At 40.5% G+C, this 22,878-nt stretch overlaps 1 protein-coding gene across 4 annotated transcripts in view; it reads left to right on the top strand.

Moving 5' to 3' along the window:
• TMEM248 (transmembrane protein 248) overlaps nt 1–22,878 on the top strand; it is a 32,128-nt gene that overhangs the window by 5,331 nt on the left and 3,919 nt on the right. For 3 of the 4 annotated variants that reach the window (XM_019921918.3, XM_004319624.4, XM_019921917.3), the window contains exons 2-5: nt 14,143–14,319; nt 18,214–18,499; nt 20,176–20,326; nt 21,827–22,010. In XM_019921918.3, the coding sequence (XP_019777477.1) occupies nt 14,161–14,319; nt 18,214–18,499; nt 20,176–20,326; nt 21,827–22,010 (780 nt within the window). In that variant the 5' untranslated portion in view covers nt 14,143–14,160. Of the gene's footprint in view, nt 1–1,123; nt 1,227–14,142; nt 14,320–18,213; nt 18,500–20,175; nt 20,327–21,826; nt 22,011–22,878 lie in introns of those variants that run through there. The other variant, XM_019921916.1, reaches the window with a different exon arrangement.

Genomic DNA, 22,878 nt, shown 5'->3' with positions numbered 1-22,878 from the left:
GGTTTTGTTGTTCATGTGAAGTGAACTTTTTCATCTGGGTCACAAGTAGTGGTTTAGTGTATCTTAAAATAAGTTAGGAACTATTTAGGAAATATCATCTGGGAATGTGGAATCCCCATCCTGTCCAGAGATTCTAGTTTTAAACTTAGACAGGTCACCATGTGGTACACTTTAAAGTTTGTGGGCTCTGGAGAGAGGGAGAGAGACACACGAAGGACTCATGTATCTGGCATAATGAATGTTAATTTACTTCCTTTCTAATAAAATATTATAATCAAGTTGCAAAATTATACATTTCTGCCTTCACTGGTCCCTTGGGAGGCCTTCCTCTTTTACTGGCTTCTTTTCTGCTTACAGGTATGTTTGTTTCCTCACTTCTCGTGACCCCACTGTCCCTCCTGCCTCCCATTTGAACCAGTGATGTTCCGCTGTTGCCTCTGTTTCCCCTTCCCTGTTATCATCTCCTTACTGTCTGACTTCCGCCCCCTGCCAGAGTGAGGTTTCGGAGGCCACCGGTGATCTTGCCAGGTGGAGAATTGTGATTAGGCAAGCACAGGTTCACCTGAGTACTTTTTATAGCACAGAGGGGCCTAGAGACCCTTTCTTTGTATTCCTCACACTTGGTCACTTCCCAGCAATATTTGGCTGATACCTCTTCCTTCCTGAAACTCTTCTCCGCTGCCTTGCAGGACCCCTCCCCGTCCTGGGCACCCTTTTGGCTCGTGGTTACCCCCACACCCTCGCAACCTCTGCCCTAATGGGGGCACCTGCGCTTGTCTGGAGAAGCTGTGTGCACCTCCTGACCCGGGAGCGTGCAGCGCTGGGTTATCTGGAGGAGTCTAGTCAGTGTTCTTTCTCATTTTATTTTTGGTTTCTCACAGATCCAAGTACAAATCACTGCAAGTTAAGCTTTGCCTTTCTTTAGCACCAGGACGTATTAAAGGACTGTCCTGTTTTGTTTTGTTTTTTTTCTAGGTGGGTTTAAGAAATCACTCTTTTTTTTTTCCCTGTATATTGTCTTTATTAATGAAGAAAATGAATGGAATTAAGATTTAATGAAGTTTTATTTGGGCCACAAGGCCAGCAGGATCAATGGAAGATTATTTATAAATTTTATTGTTAGAAATTACTGCAGAGGAAATACATATTCATGATGGAAACGTTAAAAAAAGAAAAGACATGTAATCTCACCAGCTAGAGATAACCATCCCTGTTTACATTTGAAGGTACGTTATGTATTTTTTTGCCATGTGAGTGCTTGTGTAGCTCTCATACATTAAAAACCTGAAATAGCCTCATTTTGTATATTTTAGGTCCTGTGTTTTTTAACAGCTACATAGTTTTCCTACTGATGATATATTATACTTGAACCATTTCCCTACTATTGTTGGATATCTAGTTTTCCAGTTTTTACTGTTTTATACACTCCTGAGATAACTATCTTAGTAGTTAAGTCTTTGTTTTCAGCAGTGGGTGTCTTCTCAGGTGAACTTTTTAGAGGCAGAATCACAGAAGTAAGAGTGCGCTAAGTGTTAGTGCTCTTGGTATGTATGGCCAGGTTGGTCTCTAGAAAGTTTGTAATAGCCTCCCCTCCCCTTTTTAGGATCTCCTAACTTGTGGGTTGCTTGAATTAACTCTAGGATAATCTTAGTACTGCCTTTTGCTTACTTGAATTGCAACCTGATGTTTAATGTTGTCATTGAACTAGTCTCGGAGCTCTAGGTACTGAGTCGATGGACTTCAGTCGTGTGCTCTCACACACGTGTGAAATTGGCTTTTGGCCGTGTTCTGTGTACCTTAAATCCCTAGACTTTCCAGAGAGGCAGCTTCACAGCCCTGGTCGTTTCTTATCTTTATCCTGGTGAAAGTCTCCAATTGGAGTTGGGATGAATGAATATAGGGGATGGAGGTCGGATAGTGTGATTTCTCTCCATCCACTTTTCTTCTCCCCATGGAGCTTGACTTATTTTTTAATTAAAAGTGACATTCACTGTTGAGAAGATTACAGAAATTTTCTTGTAATTCTTTGCAGGGGAAATAACATTTGTTTAGCCCTTGTTAATTTCATATTTGAAAACACTTGTAAATGGTGGAAAGGAATTTTAAGTTTATGAAATATTTGGACTTTTAATAGTTTTACTAAAAAAACAAAAATGCTTTTACTTTTTGAGTAAATACAATTGGCCACCTCTAGAACTTTCTCTAATTAAATTGGCTTATGTTGACATTGCTTGCTAATTTGTGGGTATTTATGTTGAGATACATATATGTATATATATGTTTAAATTCTAGTGTGACATGGTTTTAACGACCATTAGTTTTATCTAGAAGGGAATTTAATTCAGATTTTTTTGCTTTTCTAAATGTTTCATAATTGTAGTTCCATTTGGTGAATAGTTCCTATTTATTTTATATATGATTCAGATTTTGTTGTCTTTCTTAATAAATGGAACTGTAATTTACTGTTGATGTTTTTGTTTCTGAAGCCTATTAATCTTTTTTATTTTATTTTTTAATTGAAGTATAGTCGATATACAATATTAGTTTCAGGTGTACAACATAGTGATTCAGTACTTTATAGATTATACTCCATTTAAAGTTCTTATAAAATATTGGCTGTATCCCCTGTGCTGTACGTTACATCTTTGTAGCTTGTTTATACATAGTGGTTTGTACCTCTTAACCCCCTACTGCTATCTTGCCCCGCCTCCCCTTCCCTCTCCCCACTGGTAACCACTAGTTTGTTCACTATATCTGTGAGTCTGTTTCTGTTTTGTTATATTTGTTTGCTTCATTTTTCAGGTTCCACATATAAGTGATAACATACAGTATTTGTCTTTCTCTGTCTATTTCACTAAGCATAATACCTTCCAGGTCCATCCATGTTGTTGCAAGTGGCAAGATTCATTCTTTTTTTATGGCTGAGTAATATTCCATTGTATATATGGAATATCTTCTTTATTCGTTCATCTGTTGATAGAAATTTAGGACACATGTTGCTTCCATGTCCTGGCTATTGTAAATAGTGCTAATATGAACATTGGGTTGCATGTATTTTTTTGAATTATTGTTTTCATTTTCTTCAGATATATACCAGAAGTGGAATTGCTAGATCATATTGGTAGTTCTATTTTGTTTTTTGAGGAACTTCCATACTGTTTTCCATAGTGACTACACCAATTTACACATTCCCACCAACAGTGTACTAGGGTTCAGTTTTTTCCACATCCTTGTCAGCATTTTTTTTTATTCTTATTTATTTATTTGGCTACATCGGGTCTTAGTTGTGGCACGTGGGATCTTTCACTGTGGCGTGTTGGCTCTTTGCTCTGGTGCATGGGCTTCTCTCTAGTTGTGGCACACAGGCTCCAGAGTGCGTGAGCTCAGTAGTTGTGGCACGCAGGCTCTCTGGTCGTGGCGTGCCGGCTCTAGAGCGCGCGGGCTTGGTTGCCCCGCGACATGTGGGATCTTCCCCGTCTAGGGATCAGACCCGCATCCCCTACATTGGAAGGCGGATTCTTAACCACTGGACTACCAGGGAAGTTCCCATCCTTGCCAGCATTTGTTATTTGAATCCTATTTAATGAATAGAGAGTTCCTGTTGCTCAACATCCTTGCCAGTGTTTGGTATTGTCAGTGTGCTGGGTTTTGGCCTTTCTAATAAGTGTGTCATGGTATCTTGTTTTAATTTGCATTTCCCGATGACATATGATTTGGGAGCATCTTTTCATGTGCTTATTTGCCATCTGAAAATCTTCTTTGTTTAAGTGTCTGTTAAAGCTCTTTGGCTAATTTTTAAAATGTGTTATTTATTTTATTATTGTTGAGTTTTAATAGTTCTTTGTATGTTTTGGAGAACAGTCCTTTATCAGATGTCTTTTGCAAATATTTGCTCCCAGTCTGTGCTTATTTTCTCATTCTCTTAACTGTGTCTTTTGTAGAGCAGAAATTCTTAATTTTAATGAAGTCCAGCTTACCACTTCCTTCTTTCATGGATGGTGCCTTTGGTGACCTCATCTAAAAAGTCATCACCGAACTCAAGGTTTTCTCCAATATTACCTTCTAGGAGTTTTATAGTTTTGCATTTTACAGTCAGGTCTGTGATCCATTTTGAGTTCTTTTTTGAGAGTGTAAGGTCTGTGTCTAGATTTATTTTTTTGCATGTGGATGTCCAGTTGTTCCAGCACCATTTGTTGAAAGACTTGTCTTTTGCTTCTTTGTCAAAGATCACCTGACTATATTTATGTTGGTCTATTTCTGGGCTCTCTATTCTGTTTCTTTGATGTATATGTCTGTTCTTTTGCCAGTCAAAACCACACTGTCTTGATTATTGTAGCTTTATAGTAAGTCTTGATGTCAAATACAGTCATTCCTCCCACTTCGTTCTTCTCCTTCAGTATTGACTATTCTGGTTCTTTTATCTCTCCGTATAAACTTAAGAAGAAGTTTGTTGATATCCACAAAATAACGTGCTGGGATTTTGATTGGGATTGTGTTGAACTTGTAGGGCAAGTTGGGAGGAACTAACATCTTGACATGTTGGGTTGTTGTATCCATGAACATGAAGTATTTCTCCATTTATTTAGTTCTTTGATTTTGTTCATGAGAGTTTTGTAGTTTTCCTCATATAGATCTTGTACACATTTGTTAGATTTATACTTAAGTATTTTATGGGGGAAGTGCTAATATAAATGATATTGTGTTTTTAGTTTCAAATTCAACTTGTTCCTTGCTAGTATATAGGAAAGCAGTTGGCTTTTGTATATTAGCCTTGTATCCTGCAATCCTTGCTGAAATTGCTTTCTAGATTATTTTTTAGTTTAAGTCTGGATTCATTGATTCATTCATTTAATGAACTTGCATTTTTAAATCACCTATTTTGTGTCTAGATATTGATAATATAGAGACGATAAGATATACCTGCCCTTGAGAGGCTTACAGCTTGGTTGGGAAGATAGATGTATACACAGGCAGCTGCAGTAAGGTGTTTCATTCTGTGTGAGAAATGTTTGGAGTATAGTGGGGGCATAAAAGTGAAAGTGGTCACTTCTCCCTGAGGGGCTGGTGGGGGAGGGAAAAGTTTCATAGAGTAGGTAACCCTTCAGCTGAGCCTTGAAAGAGGGGAGTTGAAGTAGTAAGATGTGGTTCGTGATGGTCAGGAGGACCAGTGGACTCAAAGGCCTGAAGCTGTAATATTGTCTAATATGTTCTGGGAATTGCAAGCAGTTAGTCAAACCATTGAGAAGTAGACAAGACCTAGTTTGTGGTGGACTGCCATTGCAAGGAGCTTGGACTTTATCCCTAGGTCATTTGGAGCTCTGAGCTAGTTAAGCAGTAACGTGATTAGATTTGCATTTGGAAAAATCACTCTTGACAGCATGTGAAGATGGATTATTTGACTGATAGCAGGAAGATCCAGTTGAGACTCTTAGCGATAGTTGCACAAGAAGATGATGAGGGCCTGAACTAAGGGGAGTAGCAGAGGAGTGTGGAATGGAAGAGTCAGAAGTAAGCAATGTTAAAGAAATAGAATCTTGGACTACCCTGGTGGCGCAGTGGCTAAGAATCCGCCTGCCAATGCAGGGGACACAGGTTCGAGCCCTGGTCTGGGAAGATCCCATATGCCATAGAGCAACTAAACCCGTGTGCCACAACTACTGAGCCTGTGCTGTAGAGCCTGCGAGCCACATCTACTGAAGTCCATGCACCTAGATCCCGTGCTCCACAACAAGAGAAGCCACGGCAATGAGAAGCCCACGCACCACAACAAAGAGTAGCCCCTGCTCGCTGCAACTAGAGAAAGCCCACGCACAGCAACGAAGACCCAATGCAGACAAAAATAAAAAATATAAATAAATAAATTTATTTAAAAAAATAGAATCTTTAGCACTTAGTAGTTACTTGGATATGGGGCAGAAGTAGTCTAGGATGTTTTCCAAAGTTCTAGATTGAGATGGGGAATACAGGAGGAAGAGTCAGATTAGGCAGGAATGCAGATTAGTTCAGTTTTGGACATGTTGTAGAATATATAAGGATGTTCAGTGGGCACTTGGATATAGAGGTCATAGGGCTGTAGAGACATGTAGAGGACTGATACAGTGATCAGTCTCTGTCATCTTTACAAGAAGATAGGGCAAAGTGGGTAGATGCGAGATGCATTTTGGGAAGAAAATCAAGATTTGCTGATGGATTAGATTGATACTAATGGTGAGGGAAAGTAATGCAGCTAAAGAAGGAGTATGTTGAGGGAAGTTTGTATTTTGAAATGCTTCTATTAAAAAAGAACAAAAAAATCCGAGATAAGATTCCAACTGAAGAGGTTAGAAAAACCAAACTGAGTTAACCCAAAGAAGGCAGATGGAGAAAAATAATTTTTTTAAATGTAGAAATTACTGAAAAAGAAAAAAAAAGAAGTTATCTGGATATACTCTATAAAACCAAATACTGGCTTTTTGAAAACACAAATACAATACAGCTCTGGTAAAACCGATGACAAGGAGAGAGGAGAAAACACAAAAACATCTGTAATGAAAAAGAACATGACTACAAGTAAAAATTGAACAAATAACAAGATAATACTGTGCCAGCAATCTTAAAAAAATATATAAATTGGGCAATTTCCTAGAATAATACATCTTATCAAAATTGACTTACTAGAAATAGAAAACATAGACTTACTTTTAAAACATGAATAAATAGTTAAGACAGCCCACCAAAATACAAAACTAGAGAAAAACTTGGAGTCCAGATGGTTTTTTCGTCAAGGTCTATCAAGCTTCCCAGAAATAGAAGCAAATATCTTACACACATTGTTCTAGAAAAAAGATGAGTGGACACATTCAGTTAATCTTATGGTACTAGAATGACTTAGTCATACTAGTCAAGGAGTATATACAGTCAAAGAGAGAATGATAATGGCTTATAATTTTTTTTATCTCACTTGTGAATAGGTGTGGAAATTCAGAATAAAATTTAGCAAACATAAGTCAGCAATGTAGTTTTAAAAGATCATGATTAAGTTTATCCAAAGAATGCAAATGTGAGTCATCGTGAAAAAAATGAATTAACATAGTTCCTTTTAACAAATTAAACGAGAAAAATTGATTGTTCAGAGGTTGCAGATAAAGCATTCATTAAAGTGTAACATTTATAATGAAATTATCTTTGCAAACTTGAAGTAGAGGGTACTTTAACCTGGTGAGGAATTTCAGAAACCTTTAACCTATGCCATATTTAATAGTGAAGCAGTAGAAGCATTTGCTTTAAAGCCAGGAATGAGGCAAGGATTCCTATTGTTGCCACTTCTAGTCATCAGTTCACTGAAGGTTCTAGTCAAAGTAGTAAGAAAAAGAAAAAACAATGAAATGTGTTGGAAAGAAACACTGTTATTGCTTGCAATACTTTATTTTTTTAATTTTTATTAGAGTACAGTTGATTTACAATGTTGCATTAGTTTCTGCTATACTACAGTGGGTTTTTTTTTAAATCTTTATTGGAGTATAATTGCTTCATAATACTGTGTTAGTTTCTGTTGTACACCACGGTGAATCAGCCATATGCATACACACGTCCCCATATCCCCTCCCTCTTGAGCCTCCCTCCCATCCTCCCTATCCCACCCCTCTAGGTCATCGCAAAGCACCGAGCTGATCTCGCTGTGCTATGCCGCTGCTTCCCACTAGCTAACTGTTTTACATTTGATAGTGTATATATGTTGATGCTACTCTCACTTCACCCCAGCTTCCCCCTCCCACCCCATGTCCTCAAGTCCATTCTCTAAGTCTACGTCTTTATTCCTGCCCTGCAACTGGGTTCATCAGTGCCTTTTTTTTTTTTTAGAGTCCATATATATGCGTTAGCATATGGTATTTGTTTTTCTGACTCACTTCATTCTGTATGACAGACTCCAGGTCCATCCACCTCACTACAAGTAACTCATTTCTCTTTATGGCTGAATAGTATTCCATTGTATATATGTGCCACATCTTCTTTATTCATTCATCTGTTGATAGACATTTAGGTTGGTTCCACATCCTGGCTATTGTAAATAGTGCTGCAGTGGAACATTGTGGTACATGACTCTTTTTGAATTATGGTTTTCTCAGGGTATATGCCCAGTAGTGGGATTGCTGGGTCATATGGTAGTTCTGTTTTTAGTTTTTTAAGGAACCTCCATACTGTTCTCCATAGTGGCTGTATCAATTTACATTCCCACCAACAGTGCAAGAGGGTTCCCTTTTCACCACACTCTTTCCAGCATTTATTGTTTCTAGATTTTTTGATAATAACCATTCTGACTGGTGTGAGGTGATACCTCATTGTAGTTTTGATTTGCATTTCTCTAATAATTAGTGATGTTGAGTATCTTTTCATGTGCCTCTTGGCTATCTGTATGTCTTCCTTGGTGAAATTTAGACATTAAGGTCTTCGGCCCATTTTTTAACTGGATTGTTTGTTTTTTTGATATTGAGCTCCATGAGCTGTTTGTATATTTTGGAGATTAATCCTTTGTTGTTTCATTTGCAAATATTTTATCCCATTCTGAGGGTTGTCATTTTGTCTTGTTTATGGTTTCCTTTGCTGTGCAAAAGCTTTTAAGTCCCATTTGTTTATTTTTGTTTTTATTTCCGTTACTCTAGGAGGTGGGTCAGAAAAGATCTTGCTGTGGTTTAGGTCAAAGAGTGTTTTTCCTATGTTTTCCTGTAAGAGTTATTGAAGAGGCTGTCTTTTCTCCATTGTATGTTCTTGCCTCCTTTGTCATAAATTAGGTGACCGTATGTGTATGGGTTTATCTCTGGGCATTCTATCCTGTACCATTGATCTATATTTCTGTTTTTGTGCCAGTACCATACTGTCTTGATTACTGTAGGTTTGTGGTATAGTTTGAAGTTGGGGAGGCTGATTCCTCCAACTCCATTTTTCTTTCTCAAGATTGCTTTGGCTATTTGGGCTCTTTAGTGTTTCCATACTAATTGTAAAATTTTTTGTTCTAATTCTGTGAAGAATGCCCTTGGTAGTGTTTTTTTTTGTTTTTTTTTTGTTTTTTTTTTGTTTTTTTTGTTTTTTGTGGTACGTGGGCCTCTCATTGTTGTGGCCTCTCCCGTTGCAGAGCACAGGCTCCGGACACGCAGGCTCAGCGGCCATGGCTCACGGGCCCAGCCGCTCCGCGGCACATGGGATCTTCCCAGATCGGGGCACGAACCTGTGTCCCCTGCATCGGCAGGCGGACTCTCAACCACTGCGCCACCAGGGAAGCCCCCCTTGGTAGTTTGATAGGGATTGCCTTGAATCTGTAGATTGCTTTGGGTAGTATAGTCACTTTCACAATATTGATTCTTCCAGTCCAAGAACATGGTATATCTCTCCATCTGTTTATGTCGTCTTTGATTTCTCTCATCAGTGTTTATAGTTTTCTGAATAAAGTCTTTTGCTTCCTTAGGCAGGTTTATTCCTAGGTATTTTATTGTTTTTGTTGTAATGGTAAATGGGATTGTTTCCTTAATTTCTCTTTCTGATTTTTTGTTGTTGGTGTATAGGAATGCCAGAGATTTCTGTGCATTAATTTTGTATCCTGCAACCTTACCGAATTCATTGATTAGTTCTAGTAGTTTTCTGGTGACATCTTTAGGATCTTCTATGTATAGTATCATGTCATCCACAAACAGTGACAGTTTTACTTCTTCTTTTCCAATTTGGATTCCTCTTATTTCTTTTTCTTCTCTGATTGCCATGGCCAGGACTTCCAAAACTATGTTGAATAATAGTGGCGAGAGTGGACATCCTTGTCTTATTCCTGATATTAGTGGAAATGCTTTCAGTTTTCATTGAGTATGATGCTTTCTGTGGGTTTGTCATATATGGCCTTTATTATGTTGAGGTAGGTTCCCTCTATGCCAATTTTCTGGAGAGTTTTTATAATAAATGGGTGTTCAATTTTGTCAGAAGTTTTTTCTGCATCTATTGAGATGATCGTATGGTTTTTTATTCCTTAATTTGTTAATGTGGTGTATCACATTGATTGATTTGAGTATATTGAAGAATCCTTGAATACCTGGGATAAATCCCACTTGATCATGGTGTATGATCCTTTTAATGTGTTATTGGATTCTGTTTGCTAGTATTTTGTTCAGGATTTTTGCATCTTTGTTCATCAGTGATACTGGTCTATAATTTTCTTTTTTTTAATTAATTTATTTTTGGCTTCATTGGGTCTTCATTGCTGCACATGGGCTTTCTCTAGTTGTGGCGAGTGGGGGCTACTCTCATTGCAGTGCGCAGGCTTCTCATTGTGGTGGCTTCTCTTGTTGCAGAGCACAGGCTCTAGGAGCATAGGCTTCAGTAGTTGCAGCACGGGGGCTCAGTAGTTGTGGTGCACGGGCTTAGTTGCTCCACGGCATGTGAGATCTTCCCAGACCAGGGCTCGAACCCGTATCCCCTGTATTGGCAGGCAGATTCTAAACCACTGCACCACCAGGGAAGTCCCTATAATTTTCTTTTTTTGTAATATCTTTTTCTGGTTTTGGTATCTGGGAGATGGTGACTTTGTAGAATGAATTTGGGAGTGTTTCTCCCTCTGCAGTTTTTTGGAAGAGCTTGAGAAGGATCGGTGTTAGCTCTTTTCTAAATGTTTGATAGAATTCGCCTGTGAAGCCATCTCTTCCTGGACTTTTTTGTTTGTTGGAAGATTTTTAATTATTGTTTCAGTTTCATTACTTGTGATAGGTCTGCTTATAGTTTCTAATTCTTCCTGGTTCAGTCTTGGAAAATTGAACCTTTCCAAGAATTTGTCCATTTTTTTGTGGTTGTCCATTTTATTGACATAGTTGTTTGTAGTAGTCTCTTATAATCCTTTGTATTTCTGCAGTGTCAGTTGTGATTCCTCCTTTTTCATTTGTAATTTTATTGATTTGCATCGTCTCCCTTTTTTTCTTAGTCTGGCTAATGGTTTATCAATTTTGTTTATCTTAAAGAACCAGCTTTTAGTTTTATTGATCTTTGCTATTGTTTTCTTCATTTCTATTTCAGTTATTTCTGCTCTGATTTTTATGATTTCTTTCCTTCTACTGACTTTGGGTTTTCTTTGTTCTTCTTTCTCTAGTTGTTTTAAGTGTAGGGTTATATTGTTTATTTGAGAATTTTCTTGTTTCTTGAGGTGAGATTGAATTGCTACAAGCTTCCCTCTTAGAACTGCTTTTGCTGTATCCCATAGGTTTTGGGTCGTAGTGTTTTCATTGTCATTTGTTTCTATGTATTTTTTTATTTCTTCTTTGATTTCTTCAGTGATCTCTTGGTTATTTAGTAGCGCACTGTTTAGCCTCCATTTATTGTGTTTTTTGCACTTTTTTTCCTGTAATTGATTTCCAATCTCATAGCATTGTGGTCAGAAAAGATGCTTGATACGATTTCAATTTTCTTAAATTTTCCGAGGCTTGATTTGTGACCCAAGAGGTGATCTGTCCTGGAGAATGTTCCATGTGCACTTGAGAAGAAAGTGTATTCTGCCACTTTTGGGTGGAATGTTCTATAAATATCAACTAAATCTATCTGGTCTATCGTGTCATTTAAAGCTTGTGTTTCCTTATTTATTTTCTGTTTGGATGATCTGTCCATTGGTGTAAGTGGGGTGTTAAAGTCCCCTACTATTATTGTGTTACTGTCGATTTCTCCTTTCTTGGTTGTTAGCATTTGCCTTATGCATTGAGGTGCTCCTCTGTTGGGTACATATGTATTTATAATTGTTATATCTTCTCCTTGGATTGATCCTTTGATCATTATGTAGTGTCCCTCCTTATCTCTTGTAACAGCCTTTATTTTAAAGTCTATTTTATCAGATATGAGTATTGCTACTCCAGCTTTCTTTTGTTGTGCATTTGCATGGAATATCTTTTCCCATCCCTTCACACCTTCAGTCTGTATGTGTCCCTAGGTCTGAAGTAGGTCTTGTAGACAGCATATATATGGGTCTTATTTTTGTAGCCATTCAGCCAATCTGTGTCTTTTGGTTGGGGCACTTAATCCATTTACATTCAAGGTTATTATTGATATGTATGTTCCTATTACCATTTTCTTAATTGTTTTGAGTTTGTTTTTGTAGGTCCTTTTCTTCTCTTGTGTTTCCCACTTAGAGAAGTTCCTTTAGCATATGTTGTAAAGCTGGTTTGTTGTGATGATTCACCTTTGTTGTAAAGCTTGGAGTAGTTATATATGTCATTTTAAAAAAATTGGAAAAGGCTCAGTGTCTAAAATGTCAAAAAATTATTTTAAACATTAAGAAGACATAGACAAACATCCTACTGGTAAATGGCCAAAGATTCAGGCAGTTCACCTAGGAAGAATCTAAATGGCCGATAAAGAAGTAAAAGGATATTCTGTTTCAGGGAGCTGTAATTTAAAATAATGGTGAGATACAATTTCACATGATCTCGTTGGTCCAGATCCAAAAGATTGCCTTAGAATATCAAGCGTTGGCATGAATGTTGGGAAATGGAGCGAACCTTTTCCTTGCTGGGGGAAGTGTAAACTGGTATGACTTCCTCGGAGAGTCTGACAATATAAAGTCAAGTTGCAGACGGGCCTACTGGTGACCTCGTTGTGTTAGAACCACTCTTGTGCCTGCTCTGGTGCCCTTTGTGAGTGAAACAGTGGGAAGAACCCAGCTGGGCTTCTATGCCTGTGATAACTCAACTGTGATACACTTGCATCCTATACAGCAGGTAAACCCAGTAGACTGAATCAACAGAGATAAATCTCAGAAACAGAATGTTGAGTCAAAGACTCTTGTGAAAACAAACAGGTACACAGCCTGGCTTGTTGCACGCGGTCGCTATTGGTTCTTAGGGGCTGTTGATGCATCTTTTTCTCTCTAAAATTTAAAAGCTGGCACAGATTTTTTAAATAGTTTTAGTGTTGTAGTCTGATCATGTATATAAGAGCTCATTACATGCCAGCTACTGTTCTGGGGACCAGGAGCCAGGGCCATAGCAGTGAGCAAGACTGGCAAAATGTCCGCTCTCTTGGAGCTCACAAATGAGGGGTGATAGACTATGAACAAGTAGAAACGTAACTAGACAGTGTGAAGGAAGTCAAGCAGGGTCCTGGGAGGCCGGGGGCTGAGGGTGGTCAGGGAAGGCCTCTCTGAGGAACTGACTACTGAGCATAGACCTGCATTCTAAGAAGAGCAAGCATGTGGAAATTTAGGGCTAAAGCATTCCAGGCAGAGGTAAAAAGCCTGCAGATAGGACATGTTCAAAATTCCAAGAATAAAATACTTAGGAATAAGTTTAACAAAAGAAGTGCACACATATGCTTTGATAAATACAAAATATTAAAATAAATGAAAGAGAACAGAAATAAGTGGAAAGGCATCCCAGGTTCGTGGACTGGAAGATAATATTGTTAAAGTGGTGGTACTCCCCAGACTGATTTGTGGATTCAGTGTAATCCCTATCAAAGTCACAGCTGACTTCTTTGCAGAAATTGACAAGCTGATCCTGAAAAATAGCAAGGCCAGTGTGGCCAGCGGCCGGTGAATGAGGAGGGAATGTTGGTGGAGAGGTAGTCATAGAGGTTGGCGGGGCTTCTGGATCATGACACCCTGTGGGCCTTCACAGGAATCTCATGCCAGGTCCAGTGGGAAGCCTTAGGAGGGCTTTAAGCAGGGGAGTGATAAAATTCAGTACTTGTTGAGTGCCTGCTCTCTGCCAGGTGCTGGGATGGGCATGAGTATGGTGGTGAACAGGACAGAATGTTGAATAAATAGGATTCAGCTCTTCAGTGGTAGGAAATAAGAGTATCCTCAGTTTATTTTTGTACATGTTGGCATGTATTTGTGTCGTATTACTGACTTAAAACATTTTCTTAAGTAATATGGAAGTAGCAAGTGTTCATTAAAGAATAATTAGAAAATTCAAACTGAAAGAATGCCTATCTTTCAAGATCCTACCACTTGGAAATAATGACAGTTAGCATTTAGTGGTCTTCTATTTCCTTCTAGTCTTTTGAATGGATTTATGATCAGATAGTTCTCAAGTTCAATAACGAGTGACCTCCTCATCCCCCCAAACCGTCAAAGAAACAGAAGTGAGAGTCATAGGTTTTCTTTTGGCGAGTCAGTGGGTGAATCTTCTGATTCATTCCTTTCAGGTGGAGCTGATCAGAATAATGTTCAACATCAACCCCCTGGAGAACCTGAAGGTGTACATCAGCAGCCGGCCCCCCTTGGTGGTCTTTATGATCAGTGTAAGCGCCATGGCAATAGCTTTCCTGACCTTGGGCTATTTCTTCAAAATCAAGGAGATCAAGTCACCAGAAATGGCAGAGGTATAGTAAATTCTAAGTTCTCCTCTCAGACTGGCTGGACCTTTATAGAGTGGGAAAACACCTTTTGGCTCTCCATATACCTTTCTTTGGTTGTGACTTTTATCCCAGTGAGAAAGAGTAATATTTATTCAGAATTTTTGGTCTTGCATCTTGCTGTGGCTCACTTTGTTAGGAAATAACCTAGTCAGATAGTTATTGATTTAAATAATGCTACCAGCTTTAGTTAGACTGTTTCAGCAATGAAACATGTATTTTGGAAAATATATTTGCAAAATGTTTGTGTCAAGAAGATCAAGAACTAACTTCTTTGCTATTCATATTAAATTAGCTAACTACAATTTTCAAAAACTGTAAACTTTTTTTTTTTTTTTTTTTTTTGCGGTACGCGGGCCTCTCACTATTGTGGCCTCTCCCGTTGCGGAGCACAGGCTCCGGACGCGCAGGCCCAGCGGCCATGGCTCACAGGCCAAGCCACTCCGCGGCATGTGGGATCTTCCCGGACCAGGGCACGAACCCGTGTCCCCTGCATCAGGAGGCGGACTCTCAACCACTGCGCCACCAGGGAAGCCAACATTTGTTATTTTAAAGCCATATATTGTCATGGAGTTTTATCAGCTGTACTGATAGCTTTTTCATTGGAGAAGAAGAAATTCTAAAGAAATTAGAAAGCAGGATCTTATTTCCAAAGATATTTGCCTTTTTCTTATCAAGGAAAGCTTCAGTAATCTACAAACTTGCCTTCTAGATTTTATTTTTTGGTCAATTTAAGTGAATTATTTGGGCGTTGCTCTTTAATCGCTAGTCTAGGCATATAATAATTTTTGAACAGTCATAATACAGATTTTAAAAGATGTGTGTGGGACTTCCCTAGTGGCACAGTGGTTAAGACTCTGCCTGCCAGTGCAGGGGACACAGGTTCGAGCCCTGGTCTGGGAAGATCCCACATGCCACGGAGCAACTAAGCCCGTGTGCCACAACTACTGAGCCTGCGCTCTAGAGTTCACGAGCCACAACTATGGAGCCTGCATGCCACAACTACTGAAGCCCGCATGCTTAGAGCCTGTGCTCCGTAACAAGAGAAGCCACCGCAGTGAGAAGTCCACACACCACAACAAAGAGTAGCCCCGGCTCACCACAACTAGAGAAAGCCTGCATGCAGCAACGAAGACCCAATGCAGCCAAAAATCAAAAATATCATAAAATAAATTTAAAAAGTGTTTCTGCATATCAGAAAACAATACAGTTGATAATCTTGTTTAATAGAGGTGAATAACAATATCCCTATTAATAAATTTATTTTATGCGTTAGAAATTATGCTGAATCAATGATATGGTGAATTTACTGGTGGATAAGTGTCTTTTAGGACAAATTAGTTCCCGTCTTAGATTCTGTGAGTGTCTTCTCTTACACTTTTTCTTCTTGGGTGTGTTCGTTGGTGAGAGTGGCCATGGGGGCGGGGATAGGGATTGCATTATTGTTGCATCGTGTGTGCCTTGTGATGAAGAGGAGAGTTTTGCTCAGTGTTACGGGGATTATGCTTCCTCTTGTGCTCTGTGGCATTCTAGATCATAGGTGATGTTAGCAAGAAGGGACCACCTTCCCACATTAAGTCTCTAATACAAAGTAACAAGTTTTAGCTATTTCTCCTGTGAAACCCTTCCAAAGAGTTTCTTACCAAGATACCTGCTGGCTGGCTTCATTCTCCCCCTTTTCTGACCCTGCCTGAATCTTTAAAGGTTATCGAAACAGGCTGTACCTACATTAGGGCTGAAAATGAACATTCTAGTCGCAACCAAAGTTCTTCAGCATCCTGGCATTGCTCTCCCTCAAAGCTCAAGTCCATGTTGAACACGCAGCCAAGATCAATGGTTAAGATGTAGCCCGGATAATTAGCCCTTAATCAAAATGGGGCCTGACATTGGCCTTGGCCAGCTGTTCAAAATGGACTCGAACTCTGCAGGAAAGCAGAGCTGCAAGATGCTGCAGAACTTTGATTATGATTAATTTAGTGATTTTATTTTCAAATGAGGATCCTAGGTGTATGGGGAAAGTTTGGTGCTGTGAATCAGAAAACAATTCTAAGTCTGCCTTCAACTCAGCTGGCATTGGAGAGTCCCTGATTTGCTCTGGGCCTCAGTTTCCTCATGTCTGGAATAGGAAGGGGTGAGACTAGGTTGTTCATTTTCAGCCCTAATGTTCTTTAATGGTCTGCTGAGTTTGTAGGTGTCAGGGAAAATGTAATTTGAAATATCTGGTTGCCTTCTTACTAAATGCCAGATACTGATAAACTGAGGCTATAAAGGTAGACCTGACTGGTTAGGGATTACTCCGAATGGCATTTTTAATCAATGTTAGAATTATTCAAAATGTAACTTGGGGCTTCCCTGGTGGCACAGTGGTTAAGAATCTGCTTGCCAATGCAAGGGACATGGGTTCGAGCCCTGGTCCGGGAAGATCCCACATGCCGTGGAGCAACTAAGCCCATGTGCCACAACTACTGAGCCTGTGCTCTAGAGCCCACAAGCCACAACTACTGAGCCCATGTGCCACAACTACTGAAGCCTGCATGCCTAGAGCCCGTGCTCCGCAACAAGAGAAGCCACGACAGTGAGAAGCCCGCGTACCACAACAAAGAGTAGCCCCCTCTCGCCGCAACTAGAGAAAGCCTGTGTGCAGCAACGAAGACCCAATGCAGCCAAAAATAAAAACAAATTTTTTTTAAAAATGTAACTTGGGGCTTCCCTGGTGGCGCACTTGTTAAGAATCTGCCTGCCAATGCAGGGGACACGGGTTTGAGCCCTGGTCCGGGAAGATCCCACATGCCGTGGAGCAACTAAGCCCATGCGCCACAACTACTGAGCCTGTACTCTGGAGCCCACGAGCCACAACTAGTGAAGCCCACATGCCTAGAACCCATGCTCCGCAACAAGAGAAGCCACTGCAGTGAGAAGCCTGCACACTTCAATGAAGAGTAGCCCCCGCTCGCCGCAACTAGAGAAAGCCTGCATGCAGCAATGATGACCCAGCGCAGCCAAAAATAAAATGAATAAATAAATTTATTTTAAAAAAATGTAACTTGGTTTGTCTTCACCTTTGGCACCTTTTTGTAGATAATGTTGCTTGGGAGAAAGAAGTTGTATGTAACAGCCTCAGTTGATTTGTTATTGCTATTTTAGCCTGAGTTCATCTTTGGGTGTCTGCTAAAACTAAAAACACACACCCTGGTGGGTACTTTGTTGGTGTCAGTTTTAAAACTGCTTATAATTTAAACCATCAGTACAGATATTAAGAGAAGCCTGAAAACATCTTTTCTCCTCCCTTTTGAAATTGTTCCTGTTCTAAAGTGGCATCCAAAGTCCATGACGAGGGGGGAAAGTACCACACGAGTGTTGGTAGTTACTGCAGTTTCGCGTTCCCAAGACAGAAAGCAAGGTGTAGAAAATTGACCTTATGAGAAAATATTTTAAGGCGGCCTTAATTTTTAAAAAATAACTAATTGTAACTGCTAAATGAGTTTGGATTAATACTTTTAATATTTTACTACTTTTGTTCAATCTTTCTTTTCAAGCTTGATTCTGAGACTAGATCATTTCCTGTAAGTTTAATACCCTTTTTTTCTTTACATATTTTCCTAAGTTGGCTTAATCTCACAGTGTAATAGCTCATGCCAATGAAGAGTTTATATTTTAGATTTTGAATGTGAGAGTGGTTGAAAAACCACACTATTACGCCAGCACAAGAGGCTGAATGCTGTGTTGTTGTATTTTGAAGGACTGACTCTGAGGCATGGTCCCCCTGTTGTGTGATGCCACACCGTGGGTTGTGACTGTCACTGCACCGGCAGCACTTTCAGTCGGCTCAGGCTTGTTTTCCTCTCTCTCGTTTTACTGAAGGATTGGAATACCTTTCTGCTGCGGTTTAATGATTTGGACTTGTGCGTATCAGAGAATGAAACACTAAAGCATCTCACAAACGACACCACAGCTCTGGAAAGCACAGTGACCAGCGGCCAGGCCAGGATGTCCACCCAGTCCCCACAGTCCCTGGAGGATTCAGGCCCAGTGAACATCTCAGTTGCAATCACACTAACCCTGGACCCACTCAAACCCTTTGGCGGGTACTCTCGCAACGTCACCCATCTGTACTCGACCGTTCTCGGGCATCAGATTGGACTCTCAGGTATGTGAGTGTTAGCCACTTCTCTCCAGGCTTTCTCAGGTAACAGCTGTTACAACACAGAGCATTAGAGTGTACGGTTTTACTCATCAGACTGTTTTTTATTTTTTGTATATGTCTTCCCTTTTGTTGAGTTTGAACTAAACGAAGCCAAGAAGGGACCATTTCTACTACATCTTCACCTATTAAAGTGTTTGGTATGCAGTAGGCTCTCAATAAAAGCCCATAAGAGTAGGAGACTGGGAAAAAATTATAAGGCCTATTTCTGGTCTTAATATTTAAAAACACACATTTTAAAATTTTTGAGTTTTTATTTTTCTTTAATTTTATTGAAGTATAGTTGATTTACAATGTTGTTAATTTCTGTACAGCACAGTGACTCAGTTATACATATTCTTCATATTCTTTTCCATTATGGTTTGTTACAGGATATTGAATATGGTTCCCTGTGCAGGACCTTGTTTATCCATCCTGTATATAATAGTTTGCCTCTGCTAATCCCAATTCCCAATCCATCCCTCCCCCACCAGCCCACCCCCTGGCAACCACAAGTCTGCTCTCTATATCTGTGAGTCTGTTAAAAACACCAATTTTTTATTCTGGCTCATCATTTTGGAGTTTTCAGTACATACTACAGATATTGCTACTAGTCTTAAAATTTTGTGAATGCACTGGGCTAAGAACTAGAAAAAGCCTGGTCTCTTCCCTTTGGAATTTTGGGATAAGGAAGAGACAAGCGTAATGTGAGTTAATATTCATCAAGCACTTAAAATAGTTCCTGGCACAAAGGAAATGCTATATAAATGCTTGTTAAATAATATTAAAAATAAACACTTATGAACATTGAGCACTGCCCTTGGACTAGTGCTAAACCCATGACAGACTGTAGGTGATTCAGGTGATTGTAGGTGATTTAGGAGAAGGTTGGAAAGTAGAAGCTGGAATAATCAGGAAAGGCTTTGTGCCAGAGGCTTGGGCCTTGGAAGAATCATCTTTGGTTTGGTTACCAAGAACCTTTTAAAGTCCTTGAAGGAACTTGGGAGTGCCTGCCAGCCTCCTGTTGGCTGTACCAGGTGAGAGCTGTTCCCATGTAAGGAGGTAAGGGCGACATCTGGGTTTTCCACGTAGCAAGTGGACCTTTTTCTTCCGCTGTGATGTTCGAATACCTTATTCATTTACGCTTCATCACTCACCCGTCTCATGACCTTTCTTAAGTCTGTTCAGCCGTCTGATCCTCAGTCTACTCGTTTGTAAAGGGGAACAGTAACACTTCTTTGGTCATGTTCTTAGGATAGTGGTACATCTTAAGTGAAGTAGTACATATAAAAGCAGTTTGAAAATGGTAAGAGTGCTGTATGAAAGCTGTAACAATGGTGATGACTTACCCAGCCCCAGCCTTCCCACTGAGGCATGGCCTGGGCCCTTGCGTGGCAACTCCCGGCCTTGGCTGAAGGTGACCCCTCTCCGTTTGCCATTTTGTGGCTCTGCCAGGTGAGCAGGCCTCAGTCTGGCTCGGAACTGCTGTTATTCCTGAAACCCCACAAAAGCAGGGGTCCCAGTTCAGTGGGCTGATAGGTGATTCCTGGGTGGGTTTGATGTCAGGATTCATTCAGATTCCAGAGAATAATAAATGTATGAATTCTCGCTTTACTTACCAAAAAACCAATTTCTCTTTCCAGGCAGAGAAGCCCACGAGGAGATAAACATTACCTTTACCCTGCCCACAGCCTGGAGCTCGGACGACTGTGCCCTTCACGGCCACTGTGAGCAGGTGGTGTTCACAGCCTGCATGACCCTCACAGCCCACCCTGGCGTGTTCCCTGTCACTGTGTAAGTACTTTCCTGACCCCATAAGAAGCTCCATTTACTGTAAACGTGACTGGGATGCCTGAGCAAATTCTCAGGACAGCTTGCCTCGTGTTACTTTGTAGAATTGTCATTACTGGGACCTGTCTATAAGATTGTTTCAGTTTAATTTTGGTTTTCTAAAGGTAAAACTTCTGCATAGAAGTATCAGAGGGTTAGTGTTTCAACAAGGTTGTGAAAGCATCTGGTTGCTGTGTGTAAGTTTTAGGTGGCCTTTCCTGTTGGTAGAAGAAGCCACAGGAAAGATGAATAAGAGCTGATCCTGTGACCATAATGACATTTAAGGCTCCTGAAAGATAAAGGTTTTGTTCGTCTCCATTATCCAGGAAGAGTTATTTTTTAAATTGATAGTATAAATTGAACATTATTTTCCGTGATATAGTTACTGTTTCTGAAACTTTTGCTTCATATATATATATATATATTTTTTTTTTTTTTGCGGTATGCGAGCCTCTCACTGTTGTGGCCTTTCCCGTTGCGGAGCATAGGCTCCGGACGCACAGGCTCAGTGGCATGGCTCACGGGCCCAGCCGCTCCGCTGCATGTGCGAACTTCCTGGACTGGGGCACGAACCCGTGTCCCCTGCATCGGCAGGCGGACTCTCAACCACTGCGCCACCAGGGAAGCCCTGCTTCATATTTTTTTTGAGCAGCTGTCAGTGTAACTGCTTTGCCTTTAAGGCTTTTCTTGCCTCTCCTTTCTCTGGAAAGGAGATAATGATCTATAATTACATGAAATACACAAGATGTAGCCTATTTAAAAGAATCTTAGGGTGAATCCTTTAAAAATAATAATCCTGGGATTTATCTGTTTCAGACATTTGGAGGTTTGTAGGACAAGTTAAGCATTATTTGCTGTTGGTTGTAATATCTGATAGAGAACTTTGTATGTAAGACTTCCAGTTGTGACTAAGAGTTTAGATAATTTGAGAAAATGGGCTTAAAAGGAGCGAGTCCTTTTCTGGCCACATCATATGCGAGAGGACATGGGTTGAATTCTGAAGGCAGAAGTCTAACACCCAGACTCCTAAGTGCCGGATGCCTATTTCTTATTCTTTACATGTTTATTAATTTTTTTAAAGAAATTGGGCTTCCCTGGTGGCACAGTGGTTGAGAGTCCACCTGCTGATGCAGGGGACACGGGTTCGTGCCCTGGTCCAGGAGGATCCCACATGCCACGGAGTGGCTGGTCCTGTGAGCCATGGCCGCTGAGCCTGCGCGTCCGGAGCCTGTGCTCCACAACGGGAGAGGCCACAACATTGAGAGGCCCGCGTACCGCACCAAAAAAAAAAAAAAAAAAAAATCACTGAACTAAAAATATAATGGTATTTATCTCAAGAGAATATGTTTCTTATTCATTCTGCACGTGTGGCTCTTCTTGGTGCTATGCCAGCGCTGGTGGCTGAGACACAAGTAAATGTCTCAAGGCCACTGAGCATGTGTCTTGCCCCGTCTTCTCCTGCAGACAGCCGCCGCACTGTGCTCCTGACACCTACAGCAACGCCACGCTCTGGTACAAGATCTTCACAACTGCCAGAGATGCCAACACAAAATATGCTCAAGACTACAATCCTTTCTGGTGTTACAAGGGGGCCATTGGAAAAGTCTATCATGCTTTAAATCCCAAGCTTACAGTTATTGTTCCAGATGTAAGTGAGGACAGTTGGTGTGTATGTGTGTGTGTGTCCAGGAACTGTTAGAGCAGGCCCTGTTTACCTCCTTGGGTTAGCTTAGCCCCTGCCATTCTAGCTGTCCAGCTAGGTTGGGAGACCAGGTGGAGTGCTGGAGACTTGGAAAAACATGCCGCCCATTGGGTTAAGAAAATTGCTTCTGTTCTGTTTCCCGCTTTGTTCAACAGCAGTTATTTATTGAGCACTGCTGTGTGCCTAACCTGGGGCTACAGCAGAGGCTGGTTCAGTCTTACTCATCCACGCAGCCACTCACTGAAGCGTATTGGGTTAGTGTCAGTCTGAGCAATAAATAGTTCAGAATCCAGAAAGGCAGAAGTCAATAGGAGGAGATGACTCTGGCTAGTTATTGATGCCTGTGTAGGATTTTACTTTGTAAGGAGGAAATGGGCAGAAGGCACTGTACTATGGACTAGTGGATGATTTGCTAGTTTAGTTTGCTGCTCTGACTTGAGCCCACCTTTAACAGACTGCACTGAATTTTTGTAAATCCTCTTTTCTTCTGTCCGTATATGCCAGGTGGATTTTTCTTTTTGCCCGGTCCGTCCTTCTCTTTCCTTATGCCGCGTTTTTATCAAGTTGTGGACAGTGGTATACCAGGGGCCTGCAGCAATGGGGATCAGGCTGTATGGTGGGCAGGGGCCAGGCTCCAGAAGGCCCTTTGTGCCTCGCTGAGGTGTTTAGACTTTCTCCTCGGACGAGGCCATCACTGCCTGAGTTTGGGCTCTAGGGAATTTGTAGAGCAGTGTGTCAGGAAGACTTGTCTGCCCAACTGATGTGTGTAAATGGGATGGCGCCTGAGGCCTGGAGCTGTGAGAAGGAACAGGAG

This window comes from Tursiops truncatus, chromosome 15 (assembly GCF_011762595.2).
Source record: "Tursiops truncatus isolate mTurTru1 chromosome 15, mTurTru1.mat.Y, whole genome shotgun sequence".
NCBI classification, from domain to species: Eukaryota; Metazoa; Chordata; class Mammalia; order Artiodactyla; family Delphinidae; genus Tursiops; species Tursiops truncatus.
This window is presented reverse-complemented; position numbering and strand designations above follow the sequence as displayed.